This window comes from Sitodiplosis mosellana, unplaced genomic scaffold (genome assembly GCF_009176505.1).
Source record: "Sitodiplosis mosellana isolate CC-2019 unplaced genomic scaffold, AAFC_SMos_1.0 Smas_scaffold_5948, whole genome shotgun sequence".
NCBI classification, from domain to species: Eukaryota; Metazoa; Arthropoda; class Insecta; order Diptera; family Cecidomyiidae; genus Sitodiplosis; species Sitodiplosis mosellana.
In genome coordinates, this window is record NW_022601190.1 from 439,655 (window position 1) to 459,287 (window position 19,633).

At 38.1% G+C, this 19,633-nt stretch overlaps 2 protein-coding genes across 33 annotated transcripts; one reads left to right on the forward strand and one right to left on the reverse strand.

Annotated features, from left to right (window-relative positions):
• Nucleotides 1-450: 450 nt before the first annotated feature.
• Nucleotides 451-18,549, reverse strand: LOC129573125 (uncharacterized). Of its 32 annotated transcripts, none has more exons than XM_055453366.1 (19): nt 18,380-18,454; nt 18,129-18,303; nt 17,853-18,063; nt 17,407-17,553; nt 16,578-17,227; nt 12,761-12,984; nt 12,557-12,690; nt 11,470-11,697; nt 6,535-7,892; nt 5,420-5,681; nt 5,269-5,291; nt 4,895-4,994; nt 4,648-4,779; nt 3,257-3,397; nt 2,584-2,731; nt 2,144-2,415; nt 1,834-1,978; nt 1,544-1,744; nt 451-1,426 (listed from the first exon to the last, which is right to left on the reverse strand). In XM_055453366.1, exons 10-19 carry the CDS (start codon nt 5,502-5,504, stop codon nt 688-690), a joined length of 1,986 nt encoding a protein of 661 aa, XP_055309341.1. In that variant the 5' UTR covers nt 5,505-5,681; nt 6,535-7,892; nt 11,470-11,697; nt 12,557-12,690; nt 12,761-12,984; nt 16,578-17,227; nt 17,407-17,553; nt 17,853-18,063; nt 18,129-18,303; nt 18,380-18,454; the 3' UTR covers nt 451-687. The 32 variants fall into 32 exon arrangements, with proteins under 32 accessions (XP_055309341.1, XP_055309365.1, XP_055309346.1 ...); XM_055453390.1 differs by having other exon boundaries at nt 12,781-12,984; nt 18,380-18,450; XM_055453371.1 differs by lacking the exon at nt 6,535-7,892 and adding an exon at nt 15,882-16,489 and having other exon boundaries at nt 12,781-12,984; nt 18,380-18,447.
• On the forward strand, nt 8,392-17,078 carry LOC129573124 (intraflagellar transport protein 172 homolog). The gene is made up of 15 exons (XM_055453359.1): nt 8,392-8,520; nt 8,625-8,970; nt 10,204-10,493; nt 10,851-11,074; nt 11,173-11,369; nt 11,456-11,720; nt 11,799-11,960; nt 12,175-12,373; nt 12,509-12,712; nt 12,805-12,962; nt 13,322-13,662; nt 13,758-14,032; nt 14,119-15,664; nt 15,784-16,523; nt 16,622-17,078. Exons 1-15 carry the CDS (start codon nt 8,482-8,484, stop codon nt 16,868-16,870), a joined length of 5,235 nt encoding a protein of 1,744 aa, XP_055309334.1. The 5' UTR covers nt 8,392-8,481; the 3' UTR covers nt 16,871-17,078.
• Nucleotides 18,550-19,633: the final 1,084 nt, after the last annotated feature.

The following is a 19,633-nucleotide window of genomic DNA, read 5'->3' on the forward strand; positions in this document are numbered from 1 at the left end:
TCGTGTTTCTACATAGCTACATTTGTTATTATCCACAGTTTTGTTTGGGGCTTTTGTTGCGTAAGTGTTTTCTTTCTCGTCATTTTGCTCGTGCTAATAATAATTGCTTTTTTGAGGATTTGTTTTCATTTTGAGTTTGAATTTTTTTTCTTTTCTTTTTGGTTATTTTGTTTGCCGTGTATAATAAATATATTCAATGTATATATGTATAATGTGTATATATTACAATCGATGGGTATATTTCAGTCAACGAAATATGAAAATGCGCGCATTCTTTTTTTTTCGCGTCAGAATTTCGAAATGATTATATCAAAAAGTGAGAGAGAGAAAAAAGACAAGTTGTGTCTGTTTAGACTGCGCACGTTTTGTAGCGCTTGCACCTCACGATTACATCATATTGAACATCGAAATTAAGTAATTAATATCATTTTTTGCTTGGTTTTCTCCTAATTTTCATGTTTGCATTCATCGTTGATTGTACAATGTTTCTTTCTTTTTTTTCTTTTACTTTTCCATTTTCATGTTAAATTTATATTCAAGTGTGTGTTTGTGTGTATACATCTAATATTTTGGCATAAGATCACCTGTATCTGTATGTCTGTGAGTGGGAACAAAAACAAAAACAAAACCCAAAATCTAATTGCGCACCACCTCGGTCACTGGCCGTCAATTTCCGTTAAGTAGTTTTCATTCTCGTTTCTCTTCGATTATTGTTTCTTTGGCTGGCTCGATGATGGTGGTGGTGGTGTCCATAACACATGCCAATTGCTCGTTCGTATAATATTCCTCGCAAATGAATGTGTTGCTTTTGTAGAGTCGTGCTCGATCCGATTTGGCCATATTTTTCATGCGTCGTTCGTCGATCACTTCAATCGAATCGTAATTTTCATCATCACCGGCGGCGGAGACAGAAGCAAAGGTGCCGTCATTGTTTGACCGACTAGTACTAATCACAAAAATGTGATCAAGTTCGCTGCTCAATTTGAATTTATTAGCAGCCGATGTGGTGGCTGCCGGAACAAATGTACTCTCTCGCTTATGCAAACTCGATGAATTACTGCGAAACAATGTCTTCGGAATTTGCCGCACCGATGATGATGGTTTTTCGGCCGGGTTTTCAATTTGGACCGACGTTGTTGCTGTTGTTGTTGTTGTAGTACACTCATTCGATGTACTGGCTACTACTACTGGATCGACACGATTACAATCTAAGATGCCCAATGTTGTTGGACGCTTTATTTGCACGGATTGTTCATCACTTGTTGTTGTTGTTGTCTCTACCGATAATGTGGTTGATATTTGCACTTTGTTTACTACGTTTGGCGATTGTGGCACTTTTGGTACTACTTCCTCCGCTAGAGTCTGATCGATCGATAATTGATACACCGGAATATTCGCCGGCTCGGAACAAACGGACAGTTGACTTCTGCGAATTGGACACAAATTCAGGGCGATTATTTAGCAAGATTAAAATTTTAGTCGTTCATCGTTTTGTGAAGTGCAAACTAGAGTGCAAAGAGCACCTATTTCAATTGTCACTCACTTAAATTTCCCTTCAACCGATGGAGTTGACGTTTGTGCAATCAACGTGCCTGCTTTTCGATACGGTGGACTCGTTATGATTGCCTTCTCTAAAATCTCATCCGTTTGTACACCTCTTGAATCAACGCTCGGTGTTCGTGACACACTGGACGATTTGCCACCCTTACGAAATATTTTCGATATGCCGGAATTGGTTGAATTGCTGCAAATGAATGGGTTAAAATCCGATTTTGTGAATGTAATCAAGCGATTGGATCTCTAAAATGGCGAGTGATTGGTTCATTGTTTTACCTTCGATTATCCGAAAAATTCGTTTTTGATACAACATTATTATGTACTTCAGAACTGTTGTCAATTTGCTTTTGACGCGCTAATATATGTCGCTTTCCCGTATCCGACCGCTTATTTCGTTCACGTTTATTGCCAGAGAACTCACCTAAAATCAAACGATATTTAAATAACTCGGTTCAGTGCACAAGCAGCAATTCGACAAAAATTGAAACCGACAACTGATTTAATTGAGAATTAAAGTTTAAAAAAAATAACGGAAATAAATTGACGCGTTGCGAAAAAGTAAGAAAAATTTATCTCTCTCATTTACCCATTGAATTTTGCGAATCAATTGACGGTTTGGCACTGGTAAAATAAACGCCACCTTCATCAATCGATTTATTCAAGTTATTCCGATGCATGCTACGAATGCCGCGGGCAATTCGATCCTTCTTTGATGTGCGATGGTGTTGACGGATTCGTTGCGCTGTCGGTGATATTGAGTTTTGCTTCGGGATCGTCGGTGATCGATTGCATGACGTTAAATTCGGTACGCTACCACTGCGAGAAAAACGACGGTCTTTTGGCGAATAATTTACAGATCTGAAAAAGGTAAATTCGAATTTTCTTTTTATTGCGTTGTCAATAAACAATTGAAACGGTTCACTTTCATGTCCGTTTTATATTTATTAGGTACATGTTAAAGAAATGGTATTCGTTCATTGGCGAATCGAAAAAATGTATCTTATAAAAGTGAGCAGCGTTACTTACCCAATGAATCTTGAAAAATGAACAAGAGCGGCGGTTTGAGCGGTTCTTGATTGAGCTGGATTATCACCGAGAGGTGATGTGCGAAATACGCCCAGCTGATTATCCCAACGTGTTTGGGATCCGACATTTGATGACGACATTCCCGGTGCTAAAATAGTGAATAAAACGCATAAATCACAAAATTGATCGAATCAATGAACATTTTTCCCTAAAAAGAAGTGCATACAAACGACGGCACAGTTCCAACACGAATATAAAATGTAATTTGATTATAAACATGTTGATACAATTGAATAAAAAGATTATTTATGTACATAGTAAGAAAAAAAAACCTTGTGTCGTTCGTAAATTGCGTAAAATCGGATGTAAAACGATTTTCTTTGTTGAAAAAAAAGGTCAAACAAATATGGTCAAAATGATTTGATTGAAGAGCAAAAGCAAATGGGAAAAATATTGGAAGAATGAAAAAGCAACGCAACTCAATGCACAAAAATTAGCAAAAAAAGGAAGGAAAAAAGAAAACAGAAGAAATTCAATTCTTGTTATATGGGATTGAGACAATTTTCTTCTTTTGATTCGAGACCTGAGTCTTGTTGGGTGATATGGTTTTTTTCTCTCATTATTTTGTTGTGTGCGAGTGTGTGTGTGTGTAGTGTTGAAAAATGTGACTTACCGGCTGTCCGTCTCGCTGAGTTCATGCGAGTCCCATTAGCACGGCTATTCGTGCTTAATTTCGCAAATCTCGCGGGTACGACCTTAGCTGCTGAATCCCTCGCTTCAAATGTCATTACACATGCCGCGACTATTATAAAGCCTATGGTTTTCGATTCAAATTCAAGTTAAAATGCCAAAATGAAAAGAAAAATGCAAACTAAAAATGAAGAGCGGATTCGAGAGAGTCGAAAGAAAAAGAGTGAGAAAAGAGTTCGCGGTCCAGACCAACTAGGAGGAATCAGGTGAGCATTGAGAGAAAATAACGGCTCACAATCACGAGGTTAAAACATGGGGATGCTAAGAAACATTGCAAAGAACATATATAGTGGGTCTAAGCTAAGTGTTGTGTTACTTCCTGTGTATTTTTCTGTAGTTGCCGGTGAATGGAGAATTGTTGGACAGAGAGAGAGAGGAAACATAGTAGACTAACAAAATAGCATCGATTCTAATCGACTTACACCAGATTGTGCGATTGGCTTTAGTACGTAACCTTTGCAATGTCCATCCGAAGAATTTTGGGCGGAACGACTTCACAGCTATTTACATACTTTTTTCTTTGTTCATATAAATATTAAAATGTTTATTATGTACAGTGAGAAGCCATATTTAGCAAACGAAACGGAGCATAAAAAGAAATCTATAAGAATATGAATGGAAAAAATTAAGGCCCAAAAAAAGCAAGCAATGGATGGTCGTAGTATTTTTCATTTCATCCTCACTCCAATTGATTGATTGATTTCCTGTGTCGTTCTGGTTTTTTTTTCTTGTTAAACTACGAGCTAACTATATAAGCTAAAGCAATAGATTTTTTGTCTAAGAAAAAAGGTTGAATTCATTCACGAAATTACGGAGTATTAAAGCTAGAAATAGTTTTGGTGATTGGGTGACGGTGCGATGGTAAGGAGTTGTTGTTGTTTTTTTTTGTAATAAATTTCTGGTGTCGATGGCGTGAATCTCAAGCATTCATTCCCAGGAATATTTGTGCAGTATTTTTTTTTGAAATTTATGGTGACGACAAGTGTGAATAAATTAGAAGCGAATAAAGATGTACAGAAGTGTTTGTTCAAGTATGTTCATTCGAGGGTGGTTTTTACAAATGTGTTGGTAAAATTGTGTGAGTTTATTTATTCTGTTGGCGAAAATGGAACTGAAAGAAAATGTACAAATGATTGTGTCTCTCAGAAGAAAGGGAATGAGCGAGAATGAGAGACAGACACAGAAAGATAGATAGATAGATAGATAGAGAGATTGGGGCGCAAAAAAAATGCTTTTTCAAATATATAAAACTCATAAAGAAAATTGGTTTTCAAGTTGTAAATTATGTTGTGATTTATGATCTAATTATCTTACCCCCACAACCCATCACAATTGGGCCAGCGTATGACAGATTATGTAAATGAATTCCTTTCGAATCGGGTTTCACGCGAACCGTTGAAATATTTCGCGTTTCCGTATGTGGCGATATGTGCTCCGCATAATAGCCTGTGCGCATAAAGAATGATGGGACGAAAGAGGGTGGTCGGAAAAACACATTTGAATTGTCACTATTGACTATGATTTTGAGTCAACCATATTTATCATTTTGTAAATAACTGACCTATTGTTGCCATACCAGCGCCGATCAACATCAGCAAAAGACCAAGAGCGAGCGCTCGACAAGCGTGCCATAAACATCTTGACGTCATTTTGCCCCGTACCTAACCGAATGACAGCAAAAAACAACAAACACACAAACGGAATTTTTAAATAGCACAAAGCAAACAGCATTCAATTGAATGGTGATGACATTGAACACATATAGAGTGGAAAAGTGGGAATTTTGCGATGGCGTCGAAAAAAGTCGTAAATTTTCATTTTTTTTTACTTTCTTTCAAAAGAAAGAAAAGATTCCCGCGTTTTTCCAAGCCATCAAAGATCCCATTTTTTGTGAAATGAATTTTTATATAAAGAAATAGAACGAAATCAACATACCACTTGCACATTCCATGTTGCTCCTGTAGGTAATTTTTTTTTTTTGCAAAGAACAAACAAAGAAATCCGTTACGTTTCGCAGAATAAAGAAGCCATTAAAATTTAATTTCGTTTGTCGTTTTCCCGCATATAAAGTGTATACTACACATACCTGATGCTGGACAAGCACGACGCACTGGACCGAGTGAGATTTTTCGACGACTTTGCCATTTTGCTGCCACACCACGAGCATGCATTTCGCTACATACAGATTATCCACAGAGCTAATCCCAAATTAACGGGTAGGAGGGGTCGGTGCGATTATCCCAATGCTCTTCAAATCAATTATTCTTCTTGATATGTCCCAATTTCTCATTCATTGCCTCTCATTTACTGCATCGCATAAACATTTTGTCATCATACTGTTGATAAAACTAAATATAAATTATGTTGTACACTTGGGTATTCAAAAAAAAATGGTATGTGTGAGACAAAAAAAAGCACGTCAGTGAGATGCAATTGAAGGGATAATTACAATCATCGCGTCCCTTATAAACGCCATCATTCATATCATTACAATTAACATGGGGCGTAGATAAATTTATCAATAAATTCATCGTCACCAGCAATTATTATGAGTCATGACGAAGGCGCAATAATTTTCGATGAAAGCCGTCGCGAAACGAGAGAAAAAACGCGACGGCAGCAAGTGAGCGAGAGGATGTGTGCCACAACTCATCAATCATGTGATTTTATGTGACGCTGTTGCGATTGGGCTCGTATCCCGCGTATAAATGTAGTGAAAAAGCGAGAAAAATTGACAGTCATAAAAAACACTCGATAGAAATGTATGTGTGTATATAATCAAAAAATAAAATGTTAAGGCTGTCAAATCATCACCGCCTAGATTCTTCTCCCTGGATATTCGCGTTTGTGTATTTTTCGCTCACTTGCGATAAGCAATCATTTCATCGAACGGACGAAGTCAAAGACCAAGACCGAAAAAGAAAGAATGAAACGAAGACAAGTGACATGAACTGAAACGACGATGTTCGCAATAAACATTGCCCGTGGCCACAAACGTACACACACACACACACTATATATATATTTTATTGGGAAACGCAATACCAAAATTGATTGTGCTTCCAATTGCAAACTCTAATGTTGCGTTTCGTTTTTTTTCTCGTTTAGTTCAAACGCAACAAAGCTAGAAATAAATTGTGATTTATCACTTAAATCGGCAATCAACAACAACAACAACACAAAAAAAAGTAATTAACAAACTTTTCTGATTTCCTTTGCGCGAGAAAAAAAGGATCCAACAACACGACAACTGCGATGAAAATACTTTTCTTTTCCGCTCTCTCTCTCGGATGATGTGTGTGAGACGATTCACTTGGGCTCGACACAACGGTTGCTTTGGACTACATAAAGTGTGATGTCAAATACCAGAGGATGCACTGCCTGATTCACGTTAAAATGGAGCAAATTTCGCTTGAATTGCCGTCGTCAGAGTCGAAGCCGATGAGAAAGAGCAAAACTTTATTTTTCTCTTTTCTCGCTGTTGAATGAATTTGATACACAGAGAAAGTTGGAGAAAATCAGACACACATACAGCGTTACTCGCACGCATACAAATACGCACATCATCTCGCTGGCTGACAAGATGCTGGAACATAGGCACAATATTTTACGCGCATTAATACTGTGAGCTCATCTGCTCTTTTGGCACCGATTTGATGTGAGAACAACCAAAAAGGAGAATCATTCTTGGGCTTTTCACATACGCACTCACACAAGCACACGCATACCTATTTCGATCGATGTGTTAGTTCATGTAAACGGTTTAACTCTCAAAAACCCTAAGTGGAAAATCATTTGAGCCATTTCCACAATTACGGTACGGTTCGGTGTGGAAAAGCAGTGAACCTCTGCCAGTAGTGACACTATATGTGGTATCGTCTGTATTTATAGAATTTGCAACAGGTGACATGCGCGTCAACCCTATTGATTCTCTCTCTCTCGCGCGCGAAATAAACGAATACGTAAAGCACGCGAATGAAATCCAAGCAGCAGAAACTAGTACAAAAGTCTCATCGCTCTCGTCGTCAGTCAAGCATCCAATTTTCCATCAAGCGCGCGATACGAATCCACCTTCATCACTTCACTCTTGCATACAAAACAGTCGGTGTGTATGTTACAGCAGAAGATGAAACGGGGAACGAAGGAACAAAAAAAAAACATAATGCGAAATTGTTTTCAATTGGAAAACTGTTGTGTATGCTTATGCTTAACTGGATGCAATTCAATGTGAAATGTCTCGAACGGAATGAAAGAACAACAACAACAGCAGCCACGATTCAGTAGATAATGTATGACACATTTTGTGAATCACTTTATGTTTCGCGGTCTTTCATCATCGCATTATCATATTGCGATAAGAAATCTGGCTGTCTCATTTATTCAGTTCGTCTGAGCATACATATTTTTTTCTTCTGCAAAAATCCGATAATATGAAGAGCCTCTCGTCACACTCGACGACAACCGTGTTGTTGTTTCATGTACATGTGTTTGATAAGTGCTGCCTTTCTCAATTGTAATAAATGATTCGCGAATTTTCACTTTACAAAGCAACGCCAATGCTGAAATGAATATCTATATGTGTATATAGAATTGATATATAGAAAAAAGGGTAGAGAGCTTAAAAAAGTCGCCTTTTCTACACCTTTTAAATGAATTTGTGGCTGTAATCGTTTCCATCATTTTTCGAAATGACTGACGGCGAAATATTTACACACAAAAAAAACGAAATATCAGAAGAACACAACGGCCTTGTGTTCACTTGGTTGAATTCATTCAAATTAAATCGATTTAAAAGGTAAGAACGTTAAAAAACCGTCTTTTACGCGCGTCATTCGAACATGAAAAAAAACCCACCCCCCTCATCTGTGTGCAGTGCATGCATTGTACACACATGTCTATCGGTGAACAATATGTAAGGAAAAAAACGGAAAACTGTAGCCGACAAACGTTGTCAACGCGTTTTGTTGTTCCACTTCAGCGATGCCATAGAAACCGATAGACAACAAATGGCCTGCTCCTAATGTCATATCCAAATGCAACGCATTTAAACTCATTTCAGAAACTATTCACTCACCAAATGTAGTTTTGTGTTTTTTTTTTGTTTGGTGTGTTGGTTTCATTGTAGTTTATTATCATATCGCTGACACAATGATTTTGAATTATATTAAAACAATTACCGATGCTCAGGTTGGATTTTACATACTTTTTGATTGAATACAAACAATTTTACGTTTAATTGAATTAATTAGAATTAAAAACTCGCAATTTTTGTCATATAACACAATTTTTAGAATCAACCAAATCGAATATGTGGCATATCATGGTCGCATAATCAACAACGATTGGCCGTGGCAACGGTGGATCGAACGATTTTATTGTATGATGAAAATGGTGAAAAACGTGATAAATTCGCCACAAAACCATTGGATCAAAGCAGTGGCAAGGAATCGTATACAATCCGTCAAATTGCATTTAGTCCGGACTCAACGAAATTGGCCGTCGCACAAAGTGATAATATTGTGTACGTGTACAAATTGGGTACGACATGGTCGGATAAGAAGGTGATTTGCAATAAATTCCCACAAACGACATCCTTAATGGCAATGGTATGGCTGTCGATTGGACCCATCATCGCAGGTAACACATGATGGCGATTCCGGTAGCCAGCACACATAATTTTTATTAGGGCCAATTTATGGTGTATGTGTGTGTGTGTGTGTGTGTGTGTGTGTGTGTGTGTGTGTGTGTGTATGTTTCTTCCTATTTTGAGAATGAATGGATGCGGACATTGTAAATATATCACCGAAATGGATGGTATGGTGAATGAACCAAGGCTCTTTTTTTATTGTTCCACTTGTGTGCATTTTGGAATTCATTGACCCGTGTAAGCATCACATATGGTGGTCACTGGACACACATTTCAAGTTTTGATTTCGACTCTTTGATGTTTGTCACATCGATTCGTTCTATGGATTCGACAGTGCTAAATACGATTTTACGGTTTACTTCAAAAGATTCTCTGTTTCCGGTGCGAATGGGCATCGATTGGAGTGAGAGGAAGGGGGAAAGAGTTTGGTCTAGTCACCCGCGTAAAAATTAGTGTATATCTTCGGTTTACCTTCACCTTTTGACGTCATTAAGTAAATATAACCGTCGACTATTTTATGACCATCGATTCAAGCAAAACAATAGAAAATCCATCTGTGTGAAGAAGAAGGAGAAGAAAACGACGACGACGACGACGAACACAAAAAAACGCTCCAGTTCAGTCTGATTGAATCATTTTTTTGAGTTCTGCATCGTGCACATTCAACTTTGTCTATTAAATTATAATTAACGTTTATCTCCGTTTGAATCTGGCGACCTTGAAGCCGGGCTTGGAAAAAAAAAGCTTTACGTATGCCGTGTGTGTATGTGGCTTGGCAACCGATTTTAATTGACTATGTCGAGAGAAGTAATTTGTCTATTTGCTTCGAAAACAACACAAATTTCCGGCTTTCCCACGACAATTTATTTCAATAATATATGTTGCTGGTTTTTCTCTTCATAATGATTTCGGAAATACAATTCACTGAAACCGTCTTCGTCCATCATGTGTGGGTGTGTGTTATTGAGTGTGAAAATTATTGAATGCGTCATATTTAATTAAGTAAATATATGCGATACACAATAGACAGTGCCGAAAATATTTTTCCTCATGCATTGTATGCAAATTTGGCCTTTTTTTTTCTTCAGTCACCCGAGAAGTTGTGGCGCTAGCAGTGCTAGCCTAGCACCAACCACTCTTATCATCCGATACAATCTCATGAGCATTCTTTCTGCTTTTAACAAATGAAATAACAAACAAGAATTTCGTAATATAATTAACAGGCCTCGAAGATGGTAAAGTTCGTGCGTTGAATACCAAAACAAATAAATCACAAAATTTGTACGAAACACAAAGTATGGTGGTATCACTGGCGGCCAATGAACGTGGTACCGGTTTTATTTGTGGCCACGATGATGGTTCGATTATTCGATATTACATCAGCGAAGAGTCGGGCGCTCAAGTGTCTGGCCGAATAATTCAGCATCAAACGACACCGGTGGCACTGGCCTGGGCCAATGGTTACATCATTGCAGCTGGCTGTGATCGACGCATTCTATTTTATGATTCACAGGTGAGAAGGGAGCCTTGGTCCAAATATTTTTGATGAGCGATTTTCGTTAAAGGGCCACGCCAGTTGTTGAATAGACTCGCTTTGGAATTTTGTTTTTTTATTTTTTTTTCCAATGAAATATTTTTGGATGAAGTCGACTGGTTTGGTTTGGCTTTGCATGGTTTGGTTGGTTTGGCTCATCTTTTGTTTTCTACTTTCGTTTCATTAAAAATTAAAAATGAATTTCACGGTGAACTACGAGCCCAGTAATTAAAATTGAATTTAGAATATAGGCCATATATTTCGATCAAGATTTGATAGAAGACAGTTTTTGATGCATTACACGTGTATGTTTGGGCGATTCATTCAATATTTCAGGGTCGACAGTCACGTCTATTCGATTATTCGCGTGAAGAAAATGAGAAGGAATTCACGATAGCATCGGGCAGCCCAAACGGGCAGGCGGTTGCAATTGGAAGTTTTGATAAAATACGAATATTCACATGGAGTCCACGTCAGACTGCCTGGAATGAATTGGCCACCAAAGAAATCGATAAACTGTATTCGGTCACAGCAATGAGTTGGCGACGTGACGGCGCAAGGTAAACTACCATTATCGCAATATCACGATCAATTTCAAGTTACTGTTATGCAATTGTTGTGTTCGCATCTCTGAAAACGTATGCTTTGTTACTATCAGATTAGTGATCGGCTCATTATGCGGCGCAGTAATTATGTTCGAATCAGCGCTGCGACGGACCATTCTACAAGATAAATTCGAATTGACATTCGTGGCGCCGAGCCAAGTGCTGGTTAAGGAATTGCAAGAATCAGCCGGTGGAAATGTACTCATTGAATCACAACTTGGACTGGAAATTTATGATGTTCGCATTATGGGTTCGTTTCAATTTTGACACTTTTGAATGATACTTCTTCTGTCTAAACCAGAATGTTTGAATCACATTTTTGTATTCGAAATGTAGGTAAAAATAACTACCTCGTTGCACGCACCGATGAATCGTTGATTTTGTGCGATTTAACGCGGAATTTAACGAGCGAAGTATCGTGGACGAAAACTGGTGATCATGAGAAATTCTACTTTGAAAATCCAAACGTGTGCCTTATATTTAACGCCGGTGAATTGTCGCTGGTGGAATACGGCGATAATTTCATCTTGAGATCCGTTAGAACCGAATTCGTCAATCCGCATACGATTTCTGTACGGCTAAATGAACGGGGAAATACAAAGTACACATAAATTTTTTATAAATGAATTATTTAATTTTTCTATCAAATTTTAAATTGAATATTGATTTTTTCTCGCAGAGACAACAAAAAATTGGCATATCTGTTGGATATGAAAACGATTTGTGTAGTGGATTTGATTGAGGAGACAACCATTACGCAAATTCATCATAATTCAAAAATTGACTGGATCGAACTGAACGAAACAAGCCAAAAGTTACTGTTTCGCGACAAGAAAATGCGGTTTGTTCTTTTTGGCAGTAAATTTTGAGTTTTTTTTTTAAATCTTGATTATATTTTGCCTTTTTCCCATCTGTCGCTTTGTTTTCCAATTTTTTCATCAAATTTTTTCGACTTTTGATTTCTTTTTAATTCAAATTTGATTTATAAAATTCAATGAATTTTGATGTGACAACATTTTTTTTGCGAGAATTTCGTTTTTTTTCTTCAATTCCAGTCTATATTTAGTCGATGTAATGAGTGGCGAAAAGCAATTATTATTGCCAAAAGCGTTATTTGTGCAATGGGTGATTCATAGTGATGTCGTTGTCGCGCAGACAGACAATAATCTCGAGATTTGGTACAACATCGATATGCCGGAGCATAAAACATTAATGCCTGTTCGCGGTGAAGTCACCGAAATTATACGTGGAAATGTCCGTATTATTTATTAAGAACATTTCCGTTAATAGAATCAAAGTGTTATGCTCATATTTAGTATTTGGCACGCAATAAGAGTCATCGCTGCTAAATAATAAGTCACCAATTAATTATTAACGTTAATTCTATAGGATAAAACCGAGGTAAAAACACGTGACGGAGCGTCTGAGTTTACTTACAGTCTTGACGAGGGCTTAGTGGAGTTTGGTACTGCAGTTAATGATAACGATTTTGGTCGGGCAATTTTGTTCCTTGAAACACTGGGCGATGTCCCTGCAGCCAAAGCGATGTGGCACAATCTGGCTAATGTCGCCTTAAATCAACAAAATATTTTGGTATGTCAAACAAAAAAATGTTGAATTGAAATAAAACGATTATTTTACTAAATGGAAATGATTGCAACTATTTGGAATTGCCGAAATTGCAGGTGGCACAGCGTTGTTTCGCAGCACTGGGGAATGCATCGAAGGCATTCTACTTGAGCGAAACCATGAAAATCGCAGAGAAATATGAAGAAACAACCGGTCCCGGTCTGCAATGTCCTGAAGTTCGTGTTCGATTGGCACTTTTAAACGCAGATCTTAGGTTTGATCTATTTTAAATGAAACTATCATCAAAGAAAAACAAATGGAAACAATTACAAGAGAAATTTTCAAAATGACGTGAAGAAATTTTTTTGATTGAATTCAAAAGAATGAAAAAAATTCAAAAGAAAAATTGAACAAATTCGAGTGGAAAATGGAATATGAAAAAAATTAATAAGGAGAAAACGATAGAAACGCAGTATAGCATAGGATAAAAATTGAATTAATAATTATTAAGGTTCATTATATTGAACCTAATACACAAGAATCAAAGCATGACCAAGACTCAAAGATTTTCACATAAACATGCCCTAAAAATGGAAAGACTTTAAATCACATTAAACATATATCTATTTCCAGAACGGCCGAAATGATTTACATCGAGCAAGGGAACATTGAGTCCGCGTTGCAAATGTACAAAGACCTCCGAAAATGGGATGATGCAATTAAGTTGGCCGACCGTCGTGGTTATTCGGATATCGAAAGTCTATTGAAGGAGCAAATGACATTCCTGTTGAAAAGCAATCAAGAACAAAAAGCTGGCCAAGTTTTGGAAGCTCGTGGTGAGACTGATCAAGCGATGACATTGTATCTTAAAGCGAATCGACCGACCAAAGCGGCGAGACTATTGTTAAAATTGCCCCATTTGCTGCACGACGAAGAGTTGTTGAATCGTGTTATCACATCTTTAGTTAAATCTGGTATGAATTTAGCTTTAAAATCTCCTACCATTCAATTCAAATCTATACTCTCTATTCACATCAATTCTGTAATTTTTCATTCAAAATACCAATAGAACTGTACGAATTGGCCGGAGATTTATCGCAGAAAATGAATCAACCAAATGCGGCAATTGATTATTATCGCAAGGGAAAAGTGTTTGCCCGAGCGATCGAATTGGCGCGAGGTGTGTCACCGGAGGAAGTGACCACATTGGAAGAAGAATGGGGTGATTGGTTGGTGAGTCGACGACAGGCTGACGCTTCAATTAGCCATTACATCGAAGCTGGAGCAACGGTCAAGGCGCTAGAAGCAGCAGTCCAAGCAAAGCAATATCTCAAAGCGGTTCAGGTAGAATATTTAGATATGTAAGAACCCCTTTCGATTCTAAATCAGTTTTTTTATTTTGAATTTTCATTTCATATCATTTTTTTTAGATCGCCCGCGTCCTTGACGAACCCGATGAGATCAAACAATTTGCCGTCGAGCTCTCGGAGCAATTATCCCAAATGGGCAGTATTTCTTCGGCGGAAGAGATTTTGGTTCGTGCTGAAATGTACAAAGAAGCGGTCGATTTACTGAACAGTCATGGTCAATGGGAGAAGGCATACGATATTGCGGAAAAATATTTGGGTAAAAATATAGTGCGTGACATGTTCATTGACATGGCGACCAAACTGGAGGAAGACATGAAATTACGTGACGCCGAAAAAGTGTTGCTCACCATAAATGAGCCGAATTTAGCGATTGCAATGTACAAACGATTTGAGCAATACGATGCAATGATTCGCTTGGTTGAACAGTATCACCGTGAACAGGTGGACGATACGCATTTGCACTTGGCCAAAGAGCTGGAGTCAAAAGGTAAATACAAAACGGCGGAAATTCATTACATTGCGGCCGGTGATTGGAAAGCGGCCGTGCACATGTTTGGCAATGCAAATCTGTGGGAAGAAGCGTATCGTGTGTCCAAGCAGAAAGGTGTTGACGGTGCATCAGATAGAGTTGCGTATATGTGGTCGCGATCACTGCCAACAGTGGACGCCGCATTTAAATTACTTTCGAAAATGGGACTGATCGATTCAGCCATCCAGTTGGCATGTGAAGGAAATCAATATGAGTTTGCTCTGGAGTTGTGTCGAATGGCAAATCGGCAGGCGGATGATGTTCATTTGAAAATCGCCATGGACTACGAAGACGATGGGAAATTTGGCGAAGCCGAGGTGGAATTTCTTTTGGCAAATAAGCCAAAGGAGGCGATACTGATGTACACACACAGTCGAGATTGGCGTTCAGCCCTTCGAATCGCCGAACAACATTTGCCTGACGCCGTCAATGACGTGCTATTGAGCCAAGCAGCCGATGCACTTGAATCGGATAATTACGCTGAGTACGAGGCACTTTTAATTCGAGCCGAACGAACCGATATCATTTTACAGCATTACAAAGAGAACGAAATGTGGAACGATGCCATTCGAATTGCCAAAGAATACAATCCATCGTCGCTGAACGAAGTGAAGCGACTGCAAGCCAAGGCCGATCGTGGCAGTGGCCTGTCAAATGATGCAAGACAATTGGTGCAAGAAGCGAATGATTATGCGCGCAACGAACAATTTCGCAAGGCAATCGATTGTCTCATGAAAATCAGCCAAATACCGAATGCCGATCCGCAAATGGCAGAACAGGCATTAATCCGAGCGGCCGGCATGTGCAACCAGTTTTTGGAGGGAAATGATGCGGTTGAAGTAGCCTATCAACTGGCGCCCAGTTTACTCAAGTTGAATCAAATTGCGACCGTAGTTCAACTGTATTTAGCCGCTGAGCTGCCGAAAGAGGCGGTAGACGTGTTTATACAATCGGAAAATTGGAGTAAAGCACGACGATTGGCCAAAGAGATTGACCCACAGTTGTTGTCGTATGTTGAGAATCAACAGAAAGTTCGACTTCGCAGCGAAGGCAACATCGAACAATTGGCCGATATCGGTGAGTTTTTACCTCATTATTTTTATGGTGAATTTGTTGCTTATATAATAATCTTATCCGTGATTTTGTTTCTGTTTTTTTTTTCTTCTCTTCTGTTCGTTTTTTTCATGTTGGTTCAGACGTGATTTCGGCACTGGACTTATTAGCCGAACAGGGTCAATGGACACGTTGCATCGAAAAGGCGAAACAACACAATATGACTGTTATGCACAAATACCTCGCCCAATATGCGGCCCATCTGATCCAAAACCACGATAGTGTCAACGCATTACAGTTGTACCTACAATACGGTGCACCAGCTCTGCAGCAAAACTACAATATCTACTTGCGAATCGCATTGGAATGTTTTGCATTACGTGAGGCTGAAGGTGTACATGTGTGGAAAGACCTACGAAATTTCTTATTCCAATTAACACAATCAATTAAGACCGACGAATCAGGCGATGACAGCGATGCTGATCGCTTCGAACAACTACTGCAAGTGGCTCATTATTATGCGACTCGGGCTGCGTGTCGAGAGGTTCCTTCACTGCATCAAATCGCTGTCAAAATATCCGTTGCCATTCTACGTTACACCGAATTCATTCCCGTTGATAAGGCATTCTTTGAGGCTGGCATGGATTTACGGTCACTGAATCGTGAATGTGAAGCGTTCGTAATTTTAAATCATTATTTAGATATTTGCGAAGCAATCGATGAGGGCTCGGGCAATTTAGTGGATCATTCCGATTTTACGGTCACCGATTTTCCTTCGTCGGTGCCAATACCCGAGCAAATGCACTTGCACGACGAACCAAATATACACGAAGAAATACGCGAATGGATCTTAGCCATCAGCATGGATCAGAAAATAAATCAGGTGAGAACATTGAATAAACTGAAAAAATACATGGAAATAAACTAAACCACTTACTTTGACGAAAATTTGACAAATCGATTCCGGATTCCCGTTTGTAGGTGCTACCGACTGACGATCGCAATTTATACGAATCCAGTTTGGATATTCACGATGAGCCGTGCATCGTTAGCGGCTATCCGATTCAGCATAAGCAACCGGTCGTGTTTCAACGTTCGCATCGGCAGGCCAATCGTGATGTCTGGAGCAAATTAACGGTGTCAGCCAAAATGTCACCGCACACAAGCATTCCCGATGTCATTGAATTTATCGAAAAATGGGCCGGGCACGCTACGTTCATCACCTATTGAAATTCCCTAATTTTACTCGGTCCCGTCTGGTTTCATAGCATACATTTCTATTGGCTAGACACAATCTTCGTCTTTCTTTCGATTTATTCTTTTCCGTTTCGTTACAAAATGTAATTTGATTTCTAAAATTCACTATTATTTTCTTTCGAAAAGGAAATGTTTTAAGAAAACTATTATATAATAAAAGACCTAAGCAATTCAGTGGGTGTAATTTGTTGTTTGCTATTGGTTTTTTTAGGTTGGTTGTGGCCTTAAATTTTTTGCCGACAGTGATACACGGGACACATTGTTGACATTGTTGTCATACGATGGCTTCTCTAAATGTTCCTCTAAGAGCCTTTTTCATCACCGTAGTATCTGGAAAGAATGGAGTTTGATTCAATCAAAATTGACATTTTAATTCAAAATAAAATGAATTATATTGAAATCGGATTTAATTCGGGAGATTCAGTCAAAACGGATAGTTTTCAAATCTATCACTACTTTCATGAACTCTTTCCTAAATCGTCCAAGAAAAAAACCTAGTGACCACCAACCATGTATTTAACCGAAAATATGGACTCAATTATAAAATTTACAAATTTCGCGCAATTTCTCTGGCTCCAGCTCACTTTCTCTCCTCCGTATGTAATCAATTCTTTCGCATCATACACCAGAGTTAATGGATCAGATGTGTTTAATAACTGTAAAAGTAGAAAAATTGATGATCAATGAGTAAAGTTCCAATTTTTTACAAATAAAAACGAAGAAAAAATTCAATGAAAAAATGTGACCACTTTAACGCAAAATTTTTCTCTGTATTTTTTATTTGCCGCACCGAAAATGATGCAATTATATTTTAATTTTTCTCGCTTCGAAATCGGCCTAAAAATTACAAACTAGAATTTGTTTCAATTATCTTTCCAATTTCAAGAAAATTTTCGAACAAAAAAAAATTTCTAAAAAGAATTCGAATCGAAGTTTTAATTTTAAAAACACTCACATCACTGTCATATGACAAACATTCATGCGTTCCATTGATATTGACAAAAACAGTGGCGTATCGCATGGGACAAACAAGCCAACTGGCATCGGTGATCGGATCAAATTATACTGTCAGCACCGGAGATGGCAATCGAAACTTTTGCTCACTAAAAGTCTCTTGATAAAATAGCCCAAATGTACAAATTGTTATCAGTTGACGCTAAAGTTATCTGTAATTGACCAAAATTGTTAGTAAACCCAAAAAAAAAATTGTATCCATCAAGTTTTTTCTTACTTTGGACTCGTTGCTCGACCAGCCAATACTGCAAACGGGATGCACGTGCTTTGAGAACTCCTCATGGTAGAAGGTCCCAAATAACCACCACCCGGCCAACAGCCGAAAATGTGCCGTATTCATTGAAGGAACAAGTGACAGTCGATATTCATCAAACTCCTCAACCCAAACGGCACTGTCGAAAGAAAAAAAACCAAATTAAAACCAAAAATGACACATTTAAACGAAAACATTTGACATCAAAACAATACCCAATAATTCCAGATTCATATCGGCTCACACTCTTCTGTCTATAGACACAAACAATGCGATTTCATCTGTCAAACAAATGTTTTTCACTTGCACAGCGACATCTCACCAAAATCTTTTGCAACTTGATCGCCGAAACGGACTCGACGCTACGGTTTTATGGTTTATTCACCTTATAATGGATATTTGAAGATAAAAAATATTTGCATTAAATAAAATGGGCAAATTAAATGAAATTGAGAATTATCGTGTATTTTTTGTTTACTTTGAATGACAATGGGATTTTCAAGAATGCATTCTTCATTTTTCAAGTATTTGATGCTCCGTTTGATTGGAGAAAGCATGTCTCTTCCAATTTTCCCAAGATTTTTTTTTTTTACTTCTTCAATTTTGTGGAACTTTTACAATTCGAATTGTATCATTTAATGTTTATTTTTAATGTTGAGAGAAGAATAATTAAATTGACATACATTTAAAATGCAAGCATTCATGCTTGAAAGTAGGTAAATTTTGTTGAAATTTTCAAGACAGCGCGATTGCGGTTGTTACTGTTGATCGATATATTTAATGCTTCGGTTATGCATAGGAGGATATGAAGCGCACAAAGGTGAGTTAGACTTACATTGCGCATGGTTAAAGGCTTTATGATTGGGTTGCGCCCAGCTACGGCATATCATAACATCAGATTGGTGTGAAATCGAAAAGTAATTGTGATTGTAGGTCTAACTGGGGTCGGACGACTAAGAATCTCTGAAGTCCATGACCGAGTGTATGTCTGGGCAGTAGAGATGCTCCAGTTGTTATTATATGGAGTTTTGAGGTATGAGCCATTGTGCTGTACGTGTGTATCAGCGCATTGGGGACGTTTTGTTGAGCGTGTACGATACCTCTTGGAATTATAATTGTGATTTTAATGGTAGTTATTGCAATGATTCACAATAAAGAAAGAGAAGCGGTCATGATGATGGATAGTAGTGTACCAAACGCGTTTAGTCTAATTCATCTATTCCGTCTTATACTGGTAATACATTTTGCTTCATTTTTAAAGTGTTTAAATTTTGCTCCAATTAGCAGAGTCTGACTAATTTGATTTCCTTGTAGGCCGGCGACCCTGGTAATCTATACACGACTTGTATCGGTAAATTGTACATGTTGTACAAAGAATGGCGTTTGAAAAAAGATGGCCGCTCTTCAAATCACATATTGAAAAAAAAGCGCAATCGTCGAAAGCATTATTATTATTGAATCAAAGAAGA